The following is a 25982-nucleotide window of genomic DNA, read 5'->3' as shown; positions in this document are numbered from 1 at the left end:
ACAGTGGTACATGTCTATTAACCCAGCTACGCCAAGGATGAGGCAAGAGGATCACAAATTCAAGGCCAGCCTGGGGAATGTATTGAGCCCATGTTTTGAAATAAAAAATTCAGAAGGCTAGGGATATTATTCAGTGATTAAGTGCCCCTAGATTCAATCCTCAGGACCCCCCCCCCCCAAATCTTTTAAAAAATAATATAGAACTGAGAGTACAGCTTACTGGTAGAGGGCCCCCCACCCCAGCAAAAGTTTTTGAGTTATTTTCACTTGTTTATTTTCTGATGCTCTTCCTTTTTTTTTTTTTTTTTTTAATTAATTTTTATTGTAGGTTGTTCAAAACATTACATAGTTTTTGATATATCATAATTCACACTTTGATTCAAGTGGGATATGAACTCCCATTTTTACCCCATATACAGATTGCAGAATCACATCAGTTGCACATTGATTTACATATTGCCATTCTGGAGTCTGTTGTATTCTGCTGCCTTTCCCATCCTCCGCTATCCCCCCTCCCCCCTCCCCTCCCCTCTTCTCTCTCTACCCCCTCTACTGTAATTCATTTCTCCCCCTTATATTTTCCCTCCTTTCCCCTCACTTCCTCTTGTATGTAATTTTGTATACCCCTGAGGGTCTCCTTCCATTTACATGCAATTTCCCTTCTCTCTCCCTTTCCCTCCCACCTCTCATCCCTGTTTAATGTTAATCTTCTTCTCATGCTCTTCTTCCCTACTCTGTTCTTAGTAACTCTCCTTATATCAAAGAAGACATTTGGCATTTGTTTTTAAGGGATTGGCTAGCTTCACTTAGCATAATCTGCTCTAATGCCATCCATTTCCCTCCAAATTCTATGATTTTGTCATTTCTTAATGCAGAGTAATACTCCATTGTGTATAAATGCCACATTTTTTTTATCCATTCGTCTATTGAAGGGCATCTAGGTTGGTTCCACAGTCTTGCTATTGTGAATTGTGCTGCTATGAACATGGATGTAGCAGTGTCCCTATAGTGTGCTCTTTTTAGGTCTTTAGGGAATAGACCGAGTAGTGGAATAGCTGGATCAAATGGTGGTTCCATTCCGAGCTTTCCAAGAAATCTCCATACTGCTTTCCAAATTGGCTGCACCAATTTGCAGTCCCACCAGCAATGTACAAGAGTACCCTTTTCTCCACATCCTCGCCAGCACTTGTTGCTGTTTGACTTCCTAATGGCTGCCAATCTTACTGGAGTGAGATGGTATCTTAGGGTGGTTTTGATTTGCATTTCTCTGACTGCTAGAGATGGTGAGCATTTTTTCATATACTTGTTGATTGATTGTATGTCCTCCTCTGAGAAATTTCTGTTCAGGTCCTTGGCCCATTTGTTGATTGGGTTATTCGTTATCTCATTGTCTAATTTTTTTAGTTCTTTGTATATTCTGGATATTAGGGCTCTGTCTGAAGTGTGAGGAGTAAAGATTTGTTCCCAGGACGTAGGCTCCCTATTCACCTCTCTTATTGTTTCTTTTGCTGAGAAAAAACTTTTTAGTTTTAGTAAGTCCCATTTGTTGATTCTAGTTATTAACTGTTGTGCTATGGGTGTCCTATTGAGGAATTTGGAGCCCGACCCCACAGTATGTAGATCATAGCCAACTTTTTCTTCTATCAGACGCCATGTCTCTGATTTGATATCAAGTTCCTTGATCCACTTTGAGTTAACTTTTGTGCATGGCGAGAGAAAGGGATTCAGTTTCATTTTGTTGCATATGGATTTCCAGTTTTCCCAACACCATTTGTTGAAGATGCTATCCTTCTTCCATTTCATGCTTTTAGCCCCTTTATCAAATATAAGATAGTTGTAGTTTTGTGGATTGGTTTCTGTGTCCTCTATTCTGTACCATTGGTCCACCTGCCTGTTTTGGTACCAGTACCATGCTGTTTTTGTTACTATTGCTCTGTAGTATAGTTTGAAGTCTGGTATAGCTATGCCGCCTGATTCACATTTCCTGCTTAGAATTGTTTTTGCTATTCTGGGTCTTTTATTTTTCCATATGAATTTCATGATTGCTTTCTCTATTTCTACAAGAAATGCCGTTGGGATTTTGATTGGCATTGCATTAAACCTATAGAGAACTTTTGGTAATATCGCCATTTTGATGATGTTACTTCTACCTATCCATGAACAGGGTATATTTTTCCATCTTCTAAGATCTTCTTCTATTTCTCTCTTTAGGGTTCTGTAGTTTTCATTGTATAAGTCTTTCACCTCTTTTGTTAGGTTGATTCCCAAGTATTTTATTTTCTTTGAGGATATTGTGAATGGGGTGGTTGTCCTCATTTCCATTTCAGAGGATTTGTTGCTGATATACAGGAATGCCTTTGATTTATGCGTGTTGATCTTATAGCCTGCCACTTTGCTGAATTCATTTATTAGCTCTAATAGTTTCTTTGTAGACCCTTTTGGGTCTGCTAGGTATAGAATCATGTCATCTGCAAATAGTGATAATTTGAGTTCTTCTTTTCCTATTTTTATGCCTTTAATTTCTTTCGTCTGTCTAATTGCTCTGGCCAGTGATTCGAGAACTATGTTGAACAGAAGTGGTGAGAGAGGGCATCCCTGTCTTGTTCCAGATTTTAGAGGGAACGCCTTCAGTTTTTCTCCATTCAGAATGATGCTAGCCTGAGGCTTAGCATAGATTGCTTTTACAATGTTGAGGTATGTTCCTGTTATCCCTAGTTTTTCTAGAGTTTTGAACATAAAGGGATGCTGTACTTTGTCGAATGCTTTTTCCGCATCTATCGAGATGACCATATGGTTCTTATTTTTAAGCCTGTTGATGTGGTGAATAACATTTATTGATTTCCGTATATTGAACCAACCTTGCATCCCAGGGATAAATCCTACCTGATCATGGTGCACAATTTTTTTGATATGTTTTTGTATCCGGTTCGCAAGAAGTTTATTGAGGATTTTTGCATCTAGGTTCATTAGAGATATTGGTCTGTAGTTTTCTTTCTTTGAAGTGTCTTTGTCTGGTTTAGGAATCAGGGTGATGTTGGCCTCATAGAATGAATTTGGAAGTTCTCCCTCTTTTTCTATTTCCTTAAATAGCTTGAAAAGTATTGGTGTTAATTCCTCTTTAAAGGTTTTGAAAAACTCTGCTGTATACCCATCCGGTCCTGGGCTTTTCTTAGTTGGTAGTCTTTTGATGGTATCTTCTATTTCCTCAATTGATATTGGTCTGTTTAGGTTGTCAATATCCTCTTGGCTCAATCTGGGCAAATCATATGACTTAAGAAATTTATCGATACCTTCACTATCTTCTATTTTATTGGAGTATAAGGATTCAAAATAATTTCTGATAATCTTCTGTATTTCTGAAGTGTCTGTTGTGATATTGCCTTTTTCATCCCGTATGCTGGTAATTTGAGTTCTCTCTCTTCTTCTCTTTGTTAGCGTGGCTAAGGGTCTGTCGATTTTATTTATTTTTTCAAAGAACCAACTTTTAGTTTTGTCAATTTTTTCAATTGTTTCTTTCGTTTCGATTTCATTAATTTCAGCTCTGATTTTAATTATTTCTTGTCTTCTACTTCTTTTGCTGTTTTTTTGCTCTTCTTTTTCTAGGATTTTGAGTTGAAGTATTAGATCATTTATTTGTTGGTTTTTTCTTTTTTTAAGGAATGAACTCCAAGCAATAAATTTTCCTCTTAGAACTGCTTTCAATGTGTCCCATAGATTCCGATATGTTGTGTCTGTGTTTTCATTTATCTCTAAGAATTTTTTAATTTCCTCCTTGATGTCTTCTATAACCCATTGATCATTCAGTAACCTTATTGTTCATTCTCCAAGTGATGCATGATTTTTCCTTACTTCTTTTATTGTTGATTTTCAATTTCATTCCATTATGATCAGATAATATGCATGGTATTATCTCTACTCCTTTATATTGTCTAATAGTTGCCCTGTGACATAATATATGATCTATTTTTGAGAAGGATCCATGTGCTGCTGAGAAAAAAGTGTAACTGCTTGATGTTGGGTGGTATATTCTATATATGTCAATTAAGTCTAGGTTATTAATTGTGTTATTGAGCTCTATAGTTTCCTTATTCAACTTTTGTTTGGAAGATCTGTCCAGTGGTGAGAGAGGTGTGTTGAAGTCTCCCATGATTATTGTATGGTGGTCTATTAGACTCTTGAACTTGAGAAGAGTTTGTTTGATGAACATAGCTGCACCATTGTTTGGGGCATATATATTTATAATTGTTATGTCTTGTTGGTGTATGGTTCCCTTGAGAAGTATGTAGTGTCCCTCTTCATCCCTTTTGATTAACTTTGGCTTGAAATCTATTTTATTTGAAATGAGTATGGACACTTCTGCTTGTTTGCGAAGTCCATATGAGTGATATGATTTTTCCCAACCTTTCACCTTCAGTCTATGTATGTCTTTTCCTATCAGATGTGTCTCCTGAAGGCAGCATATTGTTGGGTCTTGTTTAGTGATCCATTCTGCTAGCCTGTGTCTCTTAATTGGTGAGTTTAAGCCATTAACATTTAGAGTTATTATTGAGATATGGTTTGTTCTTCCAGCCATATTTGTTTATTTATGTTACTAAACATGGTTTGTTTTCCTCTTTGATTATTCCCCCCCACCTTTACTGTACTACCTCCCACTGTTGGTTTTCATTGATATTTTCCATTTCCTCTTCCTGTAATATTTTGCCGAGGATGTTTTGAAGAGCTGGTTTTCTAGCTGCAAATTCTTTTAACTTTTGTTTATCATGGAAGGTTTTAATTTCATCTTCCATCCTGAAGCTTAATTTCGCGGGATACACAATTCTTGGTTGGAACCCCTTTTCTTTCAACGTTTGAAATATGTTATTCCAGGATCTTCTAGCTTTCAGAGTCTGTGTTGAAAGATCAGCTGTTATCCTGATTGGTTTACCCCTAAATGTAATCTGCTTCCTTTCTCTTGTAGCTTTTAAAATTCTCTCCTTATTCTGTATGTTGGGCATCTTCATTATAATGTGTCTAGGTGTGGCTCTCTTATGATTTTGCACATTCGGCGTCCTGTAGGCTTCTAGGATTTGGGATTCTGTCTCATTCTTCAAGTCTGGGAAGTTTTCTCGTATTATTTCGTTGAATAGATTGGTCATTCCTTTGGTTTGGACCTCAATACCTTCCTGTATCCCCATGACCCTTAAGTTGGGTCTCTTTATGTTATCCCATATTTCTTGAATGTTCTGCTCATGGTTTCTTAACAGCTTTGCTGAGCTGTCTATGTTCTTCTCCAGTTGAAATACTTTGTCTTCATTGTCTGATGTTCTATCTTCTAAGTGTTCTACTCTGCTGGTAGTATTCTCAATTGAGTTTTTAAGTTGGTTTATTGTTTCCTGCATTTCCAGGATTTCTGTTTGTTTGTTTTTTATAACCTCTATCTCCCTGTATAATTGATCTTTTGCTTCTTGGATTTGTTTGTGTAATTTATTGTCGAAGTGGTCGAAGTGGTCTTTCATTGTCTGATTTTGCTGTCTAATGTCTTCCTTGAGACTCCAGATCATCTGAAGCATGTATATCCTGAATTCTTTATCTGACATTCCATCTGCTGCAGATATTACCTCTTCTAAAGTTGAGTTGACCTGCATTGCTTGTGGTCCTTTCTTTCCTTGTCTTTTCCTTTTTTAATGTAGGTCCAAGTTCCTGACATATTGTCTTGTCTTTTTTTAAAAATAATTATTTTTTAGTTGTTAATGGACTTTATTTTATTTATTTACATGTGGTGCTGAGAATTGTGCCTCACACATGCTAGGCAAGAACTCTTCACTGAGCTACAACCTCAGCCTGTATCCCCTGTCTTAAGAACTTTTTAAATACCCCCCCCCCCCTTCTTTGTGGTGCTGGGGATTGAACCCAAGGCTTTGTGCATGTGAGGCAAGTACTCTACCAACTGAGCTATATCCCCAGCCCTTTAAATGTCTCTTGAAGAATAATTTACAAGGGTATAGAATTCTAGGTTTTTAGTGTTTTTTCCCTCAACATACTTTAAATATTTCATTCTATTCTCTTCTTGCTTCCATGGTTTCTGAGCAGAAGTTACATGTAGTTCTCATCCTTGTTCCTCTATAGGCAAGGTGTCCATGTCCGTCACCCCCACCTCTTTTTTTTTTTTTTTTTAAGAGAGAGAAAAAAATTTTTTTTTAAAGAGATAGGGGGAAGAGAGAGAGAGAGAGAGAGAGAGAGAGAGAGAGAGAGAGAGAGAATTTTAATATTTATTTTTTAGTTATCGGCGGACACAACATCTTTGTTTGTATGTGGTGCTGAGGATCAAACCCGGGCCGCACACATGCCAGGCGAGTGCGCTACCGCTTGAGCCACATCCCCAGCCCGAGAGAAAATATTTTAATATTTATTTATTTTTTTTAGTTTTCGGCGGACACAACATCTTTGTTTGTATGTGGTGCTGAGGATCGAACCCGGGCCCATCCCCCCTCTCTCACCTACACTTCTTTAAACAGTTTTTTTTTTTCCCCCTCTGTATGTGTTTGTTTTCTTCAGTTTGAATTTATACCAAGTGTAGAGTTGCTTCTACTTGGTGCCCTCCGAGCTTCTTTGATCCGTGATTCAGTTTTTGCCATTAGTTTGGGAGAGATTTCTTTCTTTCTTTTTTAATATTGGGATTGAACCCAGGGACACTTTACCTCTGCACTATATCCCCAGTTTTTTTCTAATTTTCATTTTAAGACAGGGCCTCACTAAGTTGCTGAGATGGGCCTTTAACCTGTAAGACCATTCCTGGCCTATTGTCTTCTTCTTCCTATTTTCTCTTTTCTTTTTGGCTTCTCAGTCTTTTTTCTCTTTGCTCTTCAGTTTTGGAGGGTTCTATTGTCATATCCTCAAACTCAATTTTTTTTTTCCTTAGCTCTGTTCAGTCTCCTATTGATCTCAGCTTTTACATCTAAAAAAGCTTTTATTTTGAGCTGGGCATGGTGGTGCATACTGTAATCCTAGTGACTCAGGAGACTGAGACAGGAGTATCACAAGTTGGAGGCCAGCCTCAGCAACTTACCCAGGCTCTGTCTTAAAAAAAAAATAAAAAGAGCTGGAGATTTAGCGCAGTGGTCAAGTGCCTGTGGGTTCACCCTGGTACCAAAACCCCCCAAATTAAAAAATAAACAAACAAAAGTCTGTGTTCGAGTTTTTTTTTTTTTTGTTTGTTTTTTTTTTTTTTTTTAAAGAGAGAGAGAGAGAATTTTTTTTTAAATATTTATTTTTCAGTTTTCGGAGGACACAGCATCTTTGTATGTGGTGCTGAGGCTTGAACCGGGCCACATGCGTACCAGGCAAGCGTGCTACCGCTTGAGCCACATCCCCAGCCCACGTTTTTTTTTTTTTTTTTTTACCAAGGATTGAACTCAGGGGCACTTGACCGCTGAACCACATCCCTAGCACTATTTTGTATTTTATTTAGAGACAGGGTCTCACTGAGTTGCTTAGTGCCTCGCTGAGTCTGGCTTCGAACTCCCGATTCTCCTGTCTTCTTCCCAAGTTGCTAAGGATTTGTGCCACCCTTGCCTGCCTGTGAGTTAGTTTTTAAAAGGTGTTTTGGCTTGCTATGGCATGCTGGTTGTCAGTTTGTGTCTTTTACTACTCTTTTATTTCTAGGTGCTTTGTTTCCATGGAGATCGTTTTGGTTGGTTTGTTTTTGGAGGTACTGGGATCAAAACTAGGTGCTTTTTTCTACTGAGCTACAATCCCAGCCCTTTTATTTCTTCTTTACCTTCTGGTTAAAGTCTCACTAAGTTACAAGGTGACCTTGAACTTGGTGATCCTCCTGCATCAGCCTTCCTAGTAACTGGGATTGCAAGTGTGTATCACCACACCCAGCTGGTTTCATCTTTGTTGTTGTTTTGTAGTGCTTATGACATTCCAAAAACACCTATCATTGTTTTGTAGTGCTTATGACATTCCAAAAATGATAAATGTAGAGAAGACCCTCTGGCAGAGCCCAAGCAAGGCAACTGAGGATGTCCCCACCTTGGATTCTTGTGTTTTTACTTGAGAGGATTCTAGGCAAGATGAGATTCAGTAAAAGAATAGCAAAATTAATTAGGAGGAAAGGGAACAAGAAGAAAGGAAAGGGTCAAAGTGGGTTCTCTGGACAAGAAGAGTGACTGTGGCCCTCACCAAGTCAGGGATTTTTTAGGTCCTATTGTTTTTGCCTTAATTTCTCATACTCCCTTAACCTGCTTATTACCTTTTGACTAGCCCTAAGCAAAGTTTTGTGAGAGATGGTTATGACATAATTTCAGTTATTAGGGAGGATCCTGGTTGCCTGATAGGGTATGACAGGATCTTGAAACAGTTTTCTTAAGGGACATAATTAATTATGGCTGGGATGATTTTGACATACCAGGTTCCCATCCTCCAGGTCCTTGCCTGTCCCATTAGGCTCCCTGTCATTTTCAGTCACTCTTTATTGTCCTTTTCCTGTTCCCAAATTCATGGCTGACTAGCTACCTAACAGTAAGTAAGTGGTTTGATAATGATTGGGTTTGGGTAGTTTCATGTGATATGGGTTAGTTAAGCTTCATAAATCTGTGGGCTTAATGTTTTCATCAGTTATGTAATTTTTTCTGGTATTATTTCTCCCTTCCCATTTTTCTTTGGGTATTCAACATAATGTAGATAAGGATGCCTAAAGTTGTTCCACAAATTGATGGGTTTTTTTTTGTGTGTGTGTGTGTGTGAGTGTGTTGTTGTAGTTTATTTAAAATGTCTTCATTCTTTCAGTGTTAGATAATTTATGTGCTGTGTTTTCAGGCTTGGCCTAGTTAAAAACTTTTGGATATGCTTGAATAGTACATAATTTAAAATTTTAAGCACCATATTCTGTTTACTAATGTTTAAAGGCAAATCTTTGTCATTCCTCTTTCTTCTGCCTCCTTTTTCAACAGTAGATAACAGAGCCTTATAGAATAATCTGAGACACCCATACTTAAAAAAAAAAAATCACATCTAATGTGTCTTTGATTACCTCTTACAGAATTATTACTTGATTCTAAATGTAATGTAAAATTTTTGTTTGAAGTAGGAAATATATTTTTGTTTCTCATTAGTGCTATTGAGTAGGTACATTGGGGTTGTATCTTCTTAGAGAATTAATAATTGTACTTAGCCACTAAAAATTATATGCATTCTAAATCACTCATTGCAAATCACAATATAGACCTATATATTTACACACTAAGTTGGAAACTCAATAAAACCAAATAATCCAGTTTTATCTTTAACGAGAAAGAACGAAAAGACTATTTTCTTCCTTTTTTTGTGTGGGGGGATGGGGTAGTGGGGATTGAACTCAGGGGCATTTAATCACTGAGCCACATTCTCAGTCCTTTTTTTGAATATTATTTAGAGACATGGTCTCACTGAGTTGCTTAGGGCCTTGCTAAATGCTGAGGCTGGCTTTGAGCTCACAATTCGCCTGCCTCAGTCTCACAAGCCGCTGGGATTACAGGCATGCGCCACTACGTCCCTGCACCCAGCAAGACTATTTTCTTTAGCTGAGTACTGTGTTATTTTTCTATCACTATGATAAACTAACTTAAACAATTAACTTGTGAGCAGGAAAGGTTTATTTCGGCTTACAGTTTCAGAGGTTCAGTCTGTTCCTTGGCCCCATTGTGGCATATTACAGCATGGCAAAGCTAATAACCGAAAAGGTCTGTTTTCCTCATAGTAGCAGAAAAGAAAAGAGAGAGGGGGAAAGGAACTACTATCCCAACATTCCCTTGAAGAGCATGCCCCCATTGACCTAATTTCCTTTCATTAGGCCCCATTTTCTAAAGGTTCTACCACTTCCTGAAGGTTGTGCCACCTCCTGGTCACACCACAAGCTGGCAGTTAATTAAGCCTTTAGACACATTCTTCTTTGAGGGACAGGCCAGTCTAAACTAAAGCAAGTACCAAATGAATTAGTTTGCATTTTGTGGTCCAAATTGTATTTTTATGCGCTAAGATCATCCCCAATAGTGAGTCACTCTGTGAGAAGCATTTAGGATGAGAATCTGAGAAACCAATGGCTTTGTGAATTTAGTCTCAGGCTTGCTCATTGTCTCATTCAGCCCTTTTCATTTCCCTGTGTTTTTTTTTAAATTTTTAAATCTTCTTGATTTTGAGTTGATTGTTTGTAATGGAATTACCTAGTATTATAATTATCTTAGCACATTATTGAAAAAGTACTGGTAAATTAACTTTCAATATGGAGTTAAGGTGAAGATTCCTCTGAAACCTTTGTATCTTTGGAGGGGCAAATCATTATGGGAATTTTTTTCCCCTTAACATCCTTGACTAACTTCCTCTCCCCCCATATTAGGAAATCTGATATTTTTGGAAACTTAAAAGGTATGGACTCTTGTTTTAAAAGAAAATGTTCAGTTGGGTGCAGGGGTACACACCTTTAATCCCAGCTACTTGGAGGCTGAGGCAAGAAGATGGCAAATTCAAGGCCATCCTGGACAACTTAGCCAGACCTTGTCTCAAAAAAAAAAAAAAAAAAAAAGACTAGGCCAAAGTTCAATGGTGGAGTGCCCGTAGGTTCAATACTGTTAATTAAAAAACAATAACAACAACAACAAAAAAGTGTTCAGTTATGGCTTTAATGTGATATTTGTTTCTGAATTTTGATTGTTTCTTTTACTGCTTTCTTTATAGTACCTTTTCTTCCAAATGTAATATTTTTATTGAATTTATGAACATAGTCATACTTCAGGGTGGAAGCAATGATATTCTGTTCAATAAATGGGTAAATTTCCCAACCCTAATCAGGTTGTTTTGTGGAAGTAAATAGTATATTTGCATTCATAGTACTCCACCACATTTTCTCTTTACTCTTTATTTGATACTTGAACATAATACATGAGTGAAGAACACCACTGTTTTTTCTTAGATGACTTTTAAACTTCACTAGGTTATACAAGGATCAGATGTGAGAGGAATGGAGAACCTTATGATCAACTCAAGTAATTCGAAAAAAAATATTTGAAAAACGAGGTGGGGTAGTTTCCAAATTGACCTGCCTAGCATGGAAAAGGTTCATGTCTCTAAAGTAAGCTATGAAGTTTCATCAGCTTAATGTGATGGTTTGTTAAATGGCCATACTTACTTTGAAACCTTTGTTCTTGTTTGTGGATTATAATTTGTTAGAATAGTGACTGTTTTGTTTTTATGAGCTAATGCTTTTTGTATTTGATGATGAAATCTTTTATTGGGAGAGAGATGATGGGTTTGGGAGTTGCAGCTGGGCACAAGTAGCAGGAAAATAGCAGTAAAGAAGGTTTACTTTTCAAAGCATTGGATGACTTCTCATTCCTTTTTTTTTTTTTTTTTTTTTTGGTTCCTGTGGTGCTGAGGATATTTCTTCTTTTTGAACATTGATTTTGCTAAAAATATCAACCGTTCTGAAACTTGATTTTATGATCACTTTCTAATTTTTCAAATTTTTTCTGTGGGAAGTTCACATTTGTGTATTTTTAGGACCCCCCCCCCCATTTTTAGAGATTTAAAATGAAAAATATTAACCAGTAACAGTGGCCCACTCTTATAATCTCAGAGACTCAGGAGGCTGAGACAGGAGAATTATAAGTTCCAGGACAGCTTCAGCAATTTAGTGAGACCCCATCTGAAAATAAGAAAGAAAAGACTAAGAATGTAGTTCATTGTTAAAGCACACTTGGTTTTTGGTTTCAATCCTCAGTACCCCCAAAATTTATAAGTGAATAAATAAAAATGAAACATATTATATATATACATATATATGTGTATATATAAATGTACACATATGTGTACACACACATACACACGAATGATCAGTTCTGTTCAAGGCACTTAGTGAACTTAAATGCACTGGGTGCTTTAGATACGTGTGTGAATGTAACTATGACTTAGTCTTTTAATTTTCATTTTTTGTACATACCTTGTATTTAAAATGATCATTGAAAACTAGTGGTTCAGTGGAATCCTTATCTTGTTTTTTCCCCAATCATATATCTTGATCAAAGTGTGGGGTATTTGAGAATCACTTTTTAATAAAAATATTAACTCTGTAATTATAATTTTTTCCTCCAACTAATACTTGGGAAGAAATGATTTCAGTTTCAAAGACTTAAGTCATTTTTCTTTTTTTAAAAGGAGACTTCATCTGAATGCTTTGAAAAGTCTTACTTTAAACTATGCAAGAGCCATATAATGGATATAGTCACCTAATAGATTTGTAGTACCTTAGTTCTAAATATTGCCTTCATGCTTTGTACACTAAAGCTTATTATGATTTTGTGTCTAGGAGATAATATGTTGTGAAAAATGTTGTTGCTTGAGAAATGATACCTTTGATGTTGCTTGGGAAGTGATACCTTTGATGTCACTTAATAAATATGATTAATATGTACCTTTATTAATTGCTGCAATGTGGCTCTCAGATAGCAAAGCATTATGTATAGTTTTTTGTTTTTAATAATAGGTCTAGGGATACAGCTCAGTGGTACTGTGCTTGTTTAGTATGTGTGAAGCCCTGGCTTTCAGCCTCAGGTCTACCACTGGGGGAAAAAAAAAGGTATACTATACTGAATTGTTTTTACATGATTTTCTTAAACAGAGAGACTTATTTGTACTACTGAAAGTTTCATAAGTTTATCTTACAAGTTGAGTAATTATTATTAATGTGCCATATATTGTTTTCTGTAGCTAAATGTAACCAGTTCTTTTTTTTTTTTTTTTTTCCTTTTACTTCCTTTAATGAAAATGTTAGACTTACACAAGCACTAGCAACAATTCTATATCTGGATCTTTGAAGCGCTTGGAAGATACTACAGCACGATTTACAAATGCAAATTTCCAGGAAGTCTCTGCACACACCTCTAGTGGAAAAGATGTTTCAGAGGCTAGAGGGTCTGAGGGCAAAGGGAAGAAATCTTCAGCTCACAGCTCAGGTCAAAGGGGAAGGAAACCTGGTGGTGGAAGAAATCCAGGAACAACTGTGTCAGCAGCTAGCCCATTTCCACAAGGTATTAATCATGATATTTTAGTTAAAACTCTTGTTCTGATTATGGTGAATAGTACTTTTACTTTGTAAAAGAATTTATTTTTTACTTATAATTAATGAATTGTTCTGGATTATTATCTAATTAGATGATACAGTAAGATTACTTGAAGCCTAGTATTTTCTGTTAAAATATTTCTGGAACTTTTGGTATCTTTTTATGTTATAATTTGTGCTTAAAAAGTTAAAATGTAGTTTTTATGTTTAGTTGTAGAATAAAGGTTAAGACTGGGGAAAGAAATAATAAAAACAGGAGTTTTTCTTTCTTCCCTTTATAACAGGCTTTTCTGTAAATTGTTTTTACTTACTTTTCCTAATTAAACACTAGAATCATAATTAAACATTAAAACAATTAAACATTAGAACAATTGTTAGAGGATTGAACAATTTTGGGGAATCTAAGTAGGTCTCAGTATGTGGTAACTGTTGATCAATAGTGCATTTATTGTGAGGCTTGAAGTTTGAAGTAGAATTTTACTCATCTTTATATCTTCTGTGGTTAGGCTGTTTTAGGATATTCAGTTAAATTTGAATTTTATTTAAACTATTAGTATGTTACAAATACTGTTTGATTTTTAACCAAATGTCAGAATTAAATGGGTATGCTATTTTAGAGAGAAAAAAGTAAGTCAGCCAAATTAATTAATTTTGGTGATACCAGAGATTGAACCCAGGGTGATTTTTGTGTTACCAGAGATTAAACCCAGGGCTACTTTTACTACTGAGCTACATCCCCAGTCCCTTTTTGAAACTTTTTGAAAGTTCCGTATCATTAGATTAATTATAGTACAGAGTTTTTGCAAATTTGATACGCTGGCCTTGAACTTGGATCCTCTTGCCTCAGTCTCAGGCATGTATTACTAGGCCTGGCTACAGCTAAAATTTATAAAGCATAACCCTGATTGGTTTTTTATTATTTTAATAAGAACATAAAATTTGGACAATTACAAACATTAATAATGTTGGAGGAAAATATACCAAAATATACCTTTGGGGAAAGGACTTTTTCCCCCTAGAAGTAAATTACCCTTTGAAACTTCTGCTAATAATAAACTTATAAAGAAAATCTAGCAGAACATTATTTGAATATGCAGATTACTTAGTTTGTTGACCTCTCAGTAAGTATATTAAGTAAGTATACTTAAAAAGTATATTCATATATTTATACAAGTAGTAATTTGGGACTTGAAGATTTTCAGGTCCCAGATTTTTTGTATGTGTGTTTAAGTATACAATCAAATGTCAGATTTATTATTTTATTTGAGTAAAATTTAACATTTGTTGTCATTAGTTTACCACCTTGAAAAAAATAGTGAAACCTTAAATAACCTTATATGTAATAACTTCATTTACATTATGAAGGTGATACTATCCGAATTCAGTCAGTATTTCTGCAGTTGATACTTAATTTCCAACTGTTAAATCACATTTTTAAGTTTTTTATTTTCAGTAGTGAAAATGGAACTCAAGGCCTGGTGCATATTAGGCATGCGCCCTATACCCCCAACCCTGTTTTTTTTTTAAATTTTGAGATAGGGTCTTGTAAGTTATAGAGGCTGGCCATCAACTTGTGATCCTCTGCTTAAGCCTTCCAAGTAGCTACAATTACAGGCTTGTGCCAATAAACCAACTTACATTTAAAAATTTTTATAATCCATGAAGCATTAATCTGTTTGGAAGAGAAGTCACCCATTCTTGGGGAACTTCATAATATTTGAAGAATCTTTTCAGTATTAAAACATGGTTGAGAATGTCTTATATGTTATATCTAAGATAATCTGTAAAAGTTTTGAATGCTGAAATTTAGAGGTAAGGTATTTAAGATAATTAGTTGATTTCTTCATAGTAGGTAGAATATGAATTTCAGAAAATATACATTTAAAGTATTACATATACTATTAAAGTATGCAGTGAGCTTTTAATACTATCTATAAAAACTACAACAACAAAGTTTTAGAAGAAAGATTGTTACAAATCAGAATGTATAAGAATTTCTTTATACAAGGCCCTGGGTTGATCCCTAGCACCACTAATACAAAAACGATTTCTTTATAACTGCTACTTACATGGGAAATTGCCGTAATTCTTAAGTGACTGATGTAATGTCAATGGCCTCTTACTATGTTTTTCTGTACAAATGACTGAAAATGCTCATATAAGTACAAATAATTTTCTAAATTAATACAACAGATATATTCTTAAAATACTGAAGTTTTAGAACTATTAATACTTTTTAAAAAAATATTTATTTCTTAGTTGTACACAATACCTTTATTTTGTTTATTTATTTTTATGTGGTGCTGAGGATCGAACCTCGCACGTGCTAGGTGAGCGCTCTACCGCTGAGCCACAACCCCAGCTCCCTATTAATACTTTTTAAACAACCATTTCAGAGGATGTTAAACTTTAAAAAATGAAAACCTTGAGACTTAATTTGAAAAGAAATTTTTGTGTGTAAAGGAAAAAAATCTTTGTAAACATTTAGGTTTGATTTGTGTGAGATTAATTATGAATATAGTCTATAATAAAATTTAATACTTAGCTTAAAATTTCCTTTCCTTTCTACTTGAATAAAATACTTAAAGAGTTTTTCTTTTGAAACACTCTAGTTGAAATACAATATAGTATAGTTTACTATAACTATAAACTATACAATATAGTATAGTTTATAGTTATAGTATAGTTTACGTGTAATCACAACTGAGTCTAAACATTTGCCTACTTCATTTGGCAAGCATGGAAGCAGTTTCATAAAATGATTTGGTGAACCAAACCTTTATTTCCTTACAGGCTATATTAATTTTCCACCAGGTAATAAGAACCTTGAGGTTCTTATATCACAAAATGCCATGGTGAGCTGTTCTTTGGATAGTGAGGAAAGAGTAAGAATCGTGAAAGAAGTTCATAAAAACTGTCTTTCCCATTATTTTTCCTTCCCTAAAAGGAATAGGAGAATATTAGTGGTGGACTTTTCTTTATGTGGTTTCACAGAATGTGGACGGAGAGAATGTAAGATGTAAATTAGACTACTTGTTACCATTATTTTATCATATCCATGTTTTCTTTGGGTAGATTCAGCTGAATAATAGCAATCTGTCTTAAAGTAAACTTAGAAATTATAACCCAAGAAATATTTTGGGTGTTTATTGTATTTTGGGGAACATTTATAATCATATCTTAAGTATTTGAAAAATTAGATTTGCCAGACATTGCAAGGTCAGATTGTGGCCTTATTGGGTCTTGCTTGACTGTCAGAAGGTGACTTTGTTTTTTCTTTAGTCCTTCATCAAGCCTACCCAAGGTGTTGTGGGTAGGGTGGGGTGGTGGTGGTGGGGGTAGGGATGGTGGTGGTTGTGGGGTGGGGGGGACGACTGAGGAATGCTAAAACATATCTTATATATTAGTAATTGTATAAATGATAGCTTGCAATTTAAAAGTGAATATTTAACACTATCTATAAAATGACAAGTGTTTTTAATGAAGATAATTTTAGGTAACCCTTTTCAAATCTCGCTTTGTTATAATACTGATGTCCTTAATTTTACAGTTAAGTTTTTAAAAAGTCCTCTCTTCTTTTTGATGATTGTTTCACATCTACTACTCATGGGAACTTTTGCATCCAATTTTTTTCTTTTCCTCCCCCATTTTTTATTTTTATTTTTTTATTTTTACTACAGGCAGTTTTTCAGGAACTCCAGGCAGTGTAAAATCATCTTCTGGAAGTTCAGTGCAGTCTCCCCAAGATTTCTTGAGCTTTACAGACTCAGATCTGCGTAATGACAGTTATACTCACTCCCAACAGTCATCATCAACCAAAGATGTACATAAAGGAGAGTCTGGAAGCCAGGAAGGGGGGGTAAATAGTTTTAGTTCCTTAATTGGTCACCCTGCGACCTCAGCTATTGCACAGCCTAAAAGCTTTGAAAATTCACCTGGAGATTTGGGTAGTTCCAGCCTTCCTACTGCAGGATATAAGCGGGCTCAAACTTCTGGCATAGAAGAAGAAACTATAAAGGAAAAGAAAAGAAAAGGAAATAAACAAAGTAAGCATGGGCCTGGTAGACCCAAAGGAAACAAAAATCAAGAGAATGTTTCTCATCTCTCAGTTTCTTCTGCTTCACCAACATCATCTGTAGCCTCAGCTGCAGGAAGTGTAACAAGCTCTAGTCTCCAGAAATCTCCTACATTGCTCAGGAATGGAAGTTTACAGAGTCTTAGTGTTGGCTCATCTCCAGTTGGTTCAGGTAGGGATTTGCCCATCATTGTTCTCTCTCACCTCAACCCACTTCTGTACCCCAAAAAGTTTTAAACAGTTATTACGATAATATTTTGAATTAATAAGTGACATTTCTTAATTTTTTATTTCTTAAGAAAGTAAAAATATCTTACAATCTTAGAAACACAATTTGGTATTTAAATGTTTGGTACTAATCTGATGTTACTTATCTAAATGTAGGCTGAACAGTTTATCTGGTCATTCATTACTTAAGAAACACGTAGAATCCATTTCTTATGTGCTTTTGGTTTACTTTTCTAGTATTTTAAAAACCAACCCAGAATTCATATTTAGAATGTGAAATTTTTGGCATTATTTTTTTCCCTTCTTCTTTTGTTGAGACACTAAAAGGGGATTTATTGAAACAAAAGTATACTGCCTAAGAGAGGGGCAGGAGGCTTACCCACTAAGTCTTAGGAGGGTCTAGTATTTGAACTCACTTTCTCTAAACTTCACTTTTTGCCTTTACCGTCTCAATAATTTTTCCACACAAATATTGTGAATTATTTTATCTAGAATATTTTTAGCAATCACATTTTCAGGATTATTAAAATAATTTAATTTTTTGTTTTCAAGTATGTTTAAAGTATGTTTAGTGATTTTTACCATTATTTTTATTATAGTACCCACGAGTTTATGTTGTTCATATCATTGGGATGCTTCTATTACTTTTAGTTTGTGTATGAATATTTTCAGTTTTTAAAAGATTATTGAAAATGCATGTTTTTAAGACAGATGCTTAACAGTTTTAATATTAACTGACGTGTTAGTGTTATCTTTTTAAATTGGATCTTGAATATGAGGTAAATGGTTTTCAAGAAGTATTGATTATAAACTTTTATCTTTTCTGGTTTTATATTTCTTGTTGAAATAATAGGACTTTAGCTAAGATTAACTATTGTTGGTTATGTTTGTTCTATTTGTTGATGGGGAATAGGGATAAGTATAGAAGAAACCAGTACAATTCAATGGATGGTCATTATATTTCACATTATATATTTTATAAACGCACAATTTTGAATTTCTTTTAGTGGTGGAAATGCAAACCTTATTAACAAACATAAGAATGGCCATTCAAAAAAGAAAGGAGCATTATAAGTAAAGACGAGATGTGACGAATAGTAAATGCAACTATCATCTGTGATGTATTCGATTTTGTTAAAAGTTTATATTTACTATCATTTAACAACTTTTTGTATAAAGTGTTGTTATTGTGTGTATTTTGTAGCCGATAAAACTGAGACTTTGAGAGGTAGATAAGTTGCCCAGCCAGGGATTTATTTTTATTTCTAATAAATAGCTTTGGTACCTGTAGGCCAGAACACACCCCACATTGCACGTGCGTGCCCTCTTCCCCCACTGTGAGACCAGAACTAAATTTAAATAAATCTACTTAGAAAAAATAGGGTTCATATTCTTTTTAGCAAAAGGCATAGATTGAGTACCTTATTGAGAAAATTAAGCCTAAATTTGCTTTAGTGGAGAGTGATCTTCAGTAATTTCCTATAGTTTTGAAGCATAGTCTGAATTTTCAGTCTGAAAATTGCTGATTTTTTTTTTTTTTTTTGGTTTTTTGTTTGTTGTTTTTGATTCTTGCAGTACTGGAACTGGAACCTAAGGGCACGTACTAGGCCAGTGCTGTACCACTGAGCTACATCTCCCAACCCTGAAAATTCCTGAATTTTAGCACATATTTTCAGATTAATGTAATTAAATATTAACTTACATCCCTAAAAAGATCTTAGTTGTTACAAATTTAGGGGAGATTTTGGGCATGGCAAACTGTGTTTCTTAAGGGATGATTACTTTCAGAGGATCAGTGTTTGTGGTACATCTGTGGCATTAAAAAATGGGATTTGTAATTCCTTTACCTTATTATTAGATCATGGTAATTTATGGTTGCATTCTCAGAGATACCTTATTTCACAAAAGTAAATAACAAATTGAGCTTGCCAAGAAAGTTGGAAGTTATGTTAAAAAATCACTCTGAAGATTGTATGTTTTGTAAAAGCTATAATTATGGAATACTACCGCTCACTTAAAGCTATTTGACATAATATATTTTTAGTTATCAATGGACCTTTATATATATATATATATTTTTTTTTTTTTAAAGAGAGAGAGAATTTTTTTTTAATATTTATCTTTTAGTTTTCGGCGTCCACAACATCTTTGTTTGTATGTGGTGCTGAGGATCGAACCCGGGCCGCACGCATGCCAGGCGAGCGCACTACCGCTTGAGCCACATCCCCAGCCCGACCTTTATATTTTTAAAAATTTATTTATATGCAGTGCTAAGAATCAAACCCAGTGCTCCATACATGCTAGGCAAGTGCTCTCTACCACTGAGCCATAACCCCAGCCCTATTCTTTAGTTCTATACACGCTGAGTATCAGATAAAACTCAGTGTAAAAAGTATTCTTATCTAGAAGAAACTTAGCAAACTGTCATGTATATTTAGGAATTATGCCTTCTTGACTATAAGTTAAGAATTATTGATTACTAATAGTATGTGTCACACACTGTTAAGCATTTAAGAAACATTTAGTCTTATTACTCATTATATAGAATTGTTATTATATAGAAAAAGAAACTTGAGACAGATATTATAGCTCTAAGTGGTGGAGGTATGTGTATTCACTGAATTGTGAAATTTGACAGATGTTTGCTGTTGAGGGTTAAAGCCACACTAGCATAATGTCAGTCATACTTTAAGCAGAGAGAATCCATGAGTAAATTTGAACCAATAATTTAACTTTCAGCAACAATATTTCCTTCTGATATGAAAAAGTTAACTTTTCCATTGGACTAATTTTAAGTTGAGAAGGCATTTAGTAATTGTAAGAATAGGGATCTTTCTCCCATATAAATAAATATAAAGGAGAAAATCTCTACTGTGCACTGCATTATCAAAAATTGTTTTCATGCCAGACACAGTGGCACATATCTATAATCCCAGCAACTAGGGAGTCTGAGGCAGGAGGATCATAAGCTCAAAGCCAGCCTCAGCAAGTTAGTAAGATTCTGTCTCAAAATAAGAAATTAAAAGGGCTGGGAATGTGGCTCAGTGGTTAAGTGCCAGAATCCTGCTACCCCCAAAATTGTTTTTATGATACTCCTTCTATAAGAATGATTTGCTTTAATGTCAAGTAAGTTGATAATTTAGTAATGGTAGAGACGACCCTTGTAAGCACATGTTGGCATGATGTTATACCATAACATCCACTCTAATACTTGTTCTGTTATGTTTGTCATGTTCATTGCTCTATCCCTACTGCCAACATAGTGCTTTGAAGATAATAAATACTAAACATGTCTTAAAAAAAAAAGAATACTACTAGTACTAAGCACTGAATGCATACATATGGGTAATGGTATCCCATGTGATTTTTGTACTTGATCTTGCAAGTGCTTATCGTTAGGCTGCAAGTTAAACTATTTTATTTTTAAGGCTTTTGGTATAACATCATAGTCTATGAGGATAAGAAGTATTATTAAGTTTGAAAAAAAAACACAAAGAGATTGAATTTTCCTTCAGAATAGTACGAAATGAAGTTCAGCAATATTACCAGAAGAGGAAGTAAATGTATGTTTAGGATATAAGCCTAATAGGAATAAGAAGCTTGAGTTTTTAGCATAGTTGGAGGTAATATTGGTTAAATAGGGTAGGATGGTTTCATGGAGAGTTGAATTCCACAGGCTGAATAAATAATCACCCAACAGTGGTCTTTCTCCTACAATAAGCATTCTGGGCTTAATTTTGGTAACTTATCAAAAACTTTTGCCTCATTTAGCTTATAGTAATGGTAATAGCCTATGTTTGAGCACTTAAATGTTTCTAAAGAACGCTTACTTTTAGGTACTATAGTTCATTCCAGGTAGGACAGCTGCTATTAGTATTACTATTTCTCCTATTTTATCATACTGGGACATAAAACAGAAGTAGAATCAGGTTCTAATAATGTGATTATCTCTTGGAATTGTTAAAAGCATGACTTCTAACAACAATCAGAATCCCATCATAACGGGTTCTAATTGTAGTAGAGTGTAGATATTTATTCTAGAAGTTCTAGATAAAATTAGAATAGAAACTCCTTGATCAAATAAGAAGTTTACAGGGATTTTATCTGATTAAAGGGTTTGGATTGTAACATTTTCATTAGAATTTAAGTACTCCCTGATAAATGGCCTATTGTTTTACAATGACTTGTACAAAATGATTATTAGTATTTTGTTTTGAGAGACTGCTATAGGTTGTTCACGTTTTGGCTTCTAGATAGATTATATTAAGATTTTGATTAAATTTCTTCCTACAGATATTTTATTGGGACCCGAACAATTAGGTACCTAGTCTTTTGAAAATCAGTACTGTAGCATTTGGAAGAGTTAACATGCTGAACTTATCCTTTTCCTCTTTACAGTTTATCTTCACTATATTATAAGAATTTATGATTTATTAAAGTGAAAGTTATGCAACATTTTTTTTCTAAACAAAAATCAGGATGTTATTTTCTCTGAGAAACATCTCCTTCTTCAAATGACAAGAGGTCAACATATTTAGTATTAACTTCTTTTCTTGCAGTGTATTGTTTATTTTCAAAGAATGTAATTCGCCATTTTTAAAACTCTAAGATTTAAGTTGTTAAATATAGATAGCACTGCCTGCCATAGTGTTCCTAAGATAAGCTATTTGGAAATGTATTTCAGGGATGAGACTCTTTAGTGGTGATAAATGCTACTAAAGGAGATTTTGGGAATATGCTCTCTTGATTGAGATCAATTTTATAGAACAAGTTGTTGTAACTTCTACTGAAAATAAAGGTTAGAGAGTTTTAGTATGAGCCCTTAGAACTGTCAGTTTCCTTACTAAACATACTTCTATATCATTTCTATTTAGGTTGGTAAAATAAAACTGAAAAGTATTTCCCTGGTAAAGTAGTTCCATTAGTGGTATTGATTCTGTAAGCAAATAAGGGAATTATAAAGATACAAATATTAGTCCAATAAACTCTCTTAATGTAGACAAGGATTATGGGCAATTTGTGAACATAATATTAAATGTATCTTACTGACTCAAGTTCACAATTTTACAAACCTTGATTATCTAGGGTCATAAATGAAAATTATATAGCACATTATATACTGCTGAGTCTAGGATATAACTTGGAATTTGTTCTTTTGGAAAATTCCCTGATTTTATTTTGGTCTTTGACAATTGGAGTATTTGTTAGTGCTATACCACGGTTGCCTTTCTATAAAAGTGCTAAATTGACCAGGCCAGGCATGGTGGCACATGCCTGTAAACTCAGCAACTCAGGAGGCTGAGGCAGAAGGATTCAAATTTGAGGCCAGCCTGGCCAACTTAATGAGACCCTGTCTCAAAAAATAAAAAGGGCTGGGAATGTGGCTCCAAGATTAAGTGCCCCTGGGTTCAATCTCTGGTACCAAAATAACAACAACAATTATAGAAGTGCTAGATCAAAGGCCAGATTAGCCATATTTCAGGTTTTTTTCTTATCACTAAAATACTTCTACTATTATGAATGTCCTTTGATTATTTTTCATTACCATTCCAAACAGTTGCTATTTTTTCTATAATGGACAATGTCAAACACCTCAGCAGCTACCTACCCTTTTAAATCTTACTAGTATTATATTTGTTAATGAGACATTAAGATGGAGAATTCCCCACGATGTCTCATTTTTGAGTGTCAACTGGGAAGGAGTTAAGCCAAAGCCTAAATTGTTTCTAGATGATTGTTCTGAACTGGACTAAATGTTTGAATTTTTAAAACTGCATTTCATATAATTTTTTTTTCAAACATTACAGTGATTACAGGTGTGTGCTGGCTTGTTTTTACCTTGCTTTGCCTTTTTTTCTACCTCAAGTTACTCAGGGTGGACATGGTTAGACTAGATTTATGAGGAACATATGTTGGCAGATGTGTGAGTGATGGTTCTGGGAACCTCTCTTGTACATACAGTTCCTAAGGGGCATCTTTTGGTTAAGTGATATCCAGGGAATTCCCAGCTATCCCTTTAATATAACTTTTTGCCAAGTGTTAATTTTAAGGGACTATTAGTTCTTCCTAGCAAACCAGTTACTCACTATCTTGATCTTGGTTTTATCATTTATTTTTCCCTTAGCATGCCATATTGAAATTTATTTTCCATATTCTGAGCAGCTCTTACTTTTAAGCATTGTTTTATTGTTTCAGGTCACTCTGCTTGTTTTCCTCATTTGGGTGGAATAAAAGAGTAAGAGTAATATCTCATTTATTCACTATTTTTGTCAAAAATAAAAGGTATAAGGAAGTGAACTAAGTGTAATTTAATGAGTTTTATACTGTTGTATAAGTCATTATGGCTTTGTTTATGTATAAACTAATTATAATTCTTAAATTGTAATTTCCAGTCAGCTATGTATTAAACTGTTTTTGATAAATTGTTGCCATCTAATGAATTATCTAAAGTGCATTAGCGTATCTTGTTGCTAACTATTCTCTCATTAATGAAGTCATTTGTTATCAGATACTTGTTATATAGTTTTGTCTATAAGCCTTTTTGCCTTTTCCTTACCCTTTGTTACATACAATAAATTTGTGAAAATTCCATTATGTTTGGTTCTCTTTCTCTCATATCCTGTTAGCTTAAATTTTTGTTCCTGCAGTTTGGTTTGACTCACTTAGCTAGACTTTTAGGTGGATTCCCCATGTTTTTCTGGTCTGTTTCTTATTCTCCCTTTGAGTCACCGGCAACTTCTTTGCTGATTTCTTTCTCCTCCCTCCCAACAGAAATTTCCATGCAGTATCGGCATGATGGAGCTTGTCCAACAACTAGTAAGTTGTCCAACTGGGTTGGTAACCCTGGCTTTTTGACTCTTACTTTAGTGCTTTTTCTAGTATATTTGTCTACCTTTGAACCTCTGAATTTTATTTTTCAAAATATAGTTTTTAATAGATTTGTTTCTTCTACAAAGATAACATAACAGCTGTGTTCAATATTGTATTACAGTCAAATTGTGGGCAAATTTAAGTTATTGTTGGCCTTTTAATAAAATACTTCCATTGTAGAATTGTGACTTCTGCCCTTTCATAAAATATTTTCAGTATTTTGGTTTCCATTAGTCTTAATACTAATAAAAATTTTCAGTATTTGTGCATTGGCTTAGATTCTGCACGTGTTGTGACTTCTTATACTGAAGGTTGGGAAATGAGAATGTTTGATAGGGTTAGATGATATAATGAGATTTTTCATTGTAATAAATACTGTTGTACGTTTCCTACTGTAGATTTACCTGTATAGAATTACAACTTATAGAGATGCATTTTTATCAAGACATTGACATATTTTAAAAAATGATTTAAAGATTATATATATTTATATATAAAGATATATATTTATTACACTAAGGAAATTGTTACCATAAAGGCAATAAATCTAGCATCTCAGTTTAGCACGTACTATATTGGCAAATGGAATACAGTATTTAGAAATCTTTGTTATTATAAAAACTGAGTGATGCTTGAAGTTGTAATAATTCAAGCAAATAATACATGAGAGACTTAATGAAATTTTATTATTCTGATGTAGTCTGTGCCTATGTATTTCTTTTGTGTATTTGAAAATGATCTTAACCTGAAGTCCTTTTTTCCTCACTTAAAAGCTTTCTCAGAGTTGCTGAATGCAATACACAATGGTAAGTTTTATTAGACTCTTCTCTGGTGGTTGATTTATCCCTATAAAGGTTGCCTTTTGTAGATAATTCCAATTGAAAGCTAGCATGTTCTATTGATTATATGAAACCCAGGGATGTGTGGTGAGTCAGTTGTTCAACACCTCAGTGAAAACTTTGTAGATTGCCTACAGGAGGATGATAGGTCAATGTAGTTCATCAGTTTGGCTTTTATTGTCTTTCTGTGTGGCAGAATAATAGTGTTCTAAGTTTCTGAAAGTCTTTTTACGTATGCAAATAATTTTTCTAGTTCTTTTGAGTTATCTCTTGCCAGGGCAGTTAGTAATTAATATCTACATTAGGAATTTGCTACATCACACCCCCATTGAATGTGAATTCTGTTTTTTTGGAATTTTGATTTATTAATGAATTGTATACTTTTATTATGTACTCTTATTTTTTACTTAGTGTGTAGGTTGGAGACAGCCTTTTAAATTGTGTCTAGTTTGACTCAGGTTTTATGGTGGAGTTGCGTGTTTTCCTGGGATGAATTCTGAATCAGCATATAAGGCAAATACTGTCACTTCTCATTTTTGTGCAATTTTTAAATTTTTAAAAAATTGTACATAACACAATCTTTATTTTTTATGTATGTATGCATGCATGTAGTACTGAGGATCAAACCCAGTGCCTCACACATGCAAGGCAAGCGCTCTACCACTGAGCCACAACCAGAGGCCCACATTTTTGTGAATTATAATGAGGATCAATCTTGTAAAAATGTGGTAGGATTTCTTTAGCTTCCCCAAGCACCTTTCTTTGTCCTTTAAGCTTCAAAAATACTCCTTTTTTGAATCTAGTGTCTCCCTTTGTTGATTTTATTTTATTTTTTTTGTTAAAAACATTTAATTGCACTATTAACTTGAATCTAAGTTGCTTTTTCTTCAAGTACAGT

The 25982-nt window shown here is 34.4% G+C and overlaps 1 protein-coding gene across 7 annotated transcripts in view; it reads left to right on the top strand.

Moving 5' to 3' along the window:
* Mllt10 (MLLT10 histone lysine methyltransferase DOT1L cofactor) overlaps window positions 1-25982 on the top strand; it is a 200014-nt gene that overhangs the window by 120660 nt on the left and 53372 nt on the right. For 6 of the 7 annotated variants that reach the window (XR_013088481.1, XM_076832028.1, XM_076832030.1 and 3 more), the window contains 4 exons: window positions 12785-13040; window positions 16753-17319; window positions 24147-24191; window positions 25019-25051. Coding sequence is in view for 6 of the 7 variants with exons in the window: in XM_076832028.1 (XP_076688143.1) it covers window positions 12785-13040; window positions 16753-17319; window positions 24147-24191; window positions 25019-25051 (901 nt within the window). In the remaining variant the exon portion in view is untranslated. The remainder of the gene's footprint in view (window positions 1-12784; window positions 13041-16752; window positions 17320-24146; window positions 24192-25018; window positions 25052-25982) is intronic. The other variant, XM_076832032.1, reaches the window with a different exon arrangement.

The sequence above is a fragment of the Callospermophilus lateralis genome, chromosome 13 (genome assembly GCF_048772815.1).
Source record: "Callospermophilus lateralis isolate mCalLat2 chromosome 13, mCalLat2.hap1, whole genome shotgun sequence".
Taxonomy (NCBI): domain Eukaryota; kingdom Metazoa; phylum Chordata; class Mammalia; order Rodentia; family Sciuridae; genus Callospermophilus; species Callospermophilus lateralis.
The sequence above is the reverse complement of the archived record's forward strand: the minus strand, read 5'-3'. Positions and strand labels throughout refer to the sequence as shown.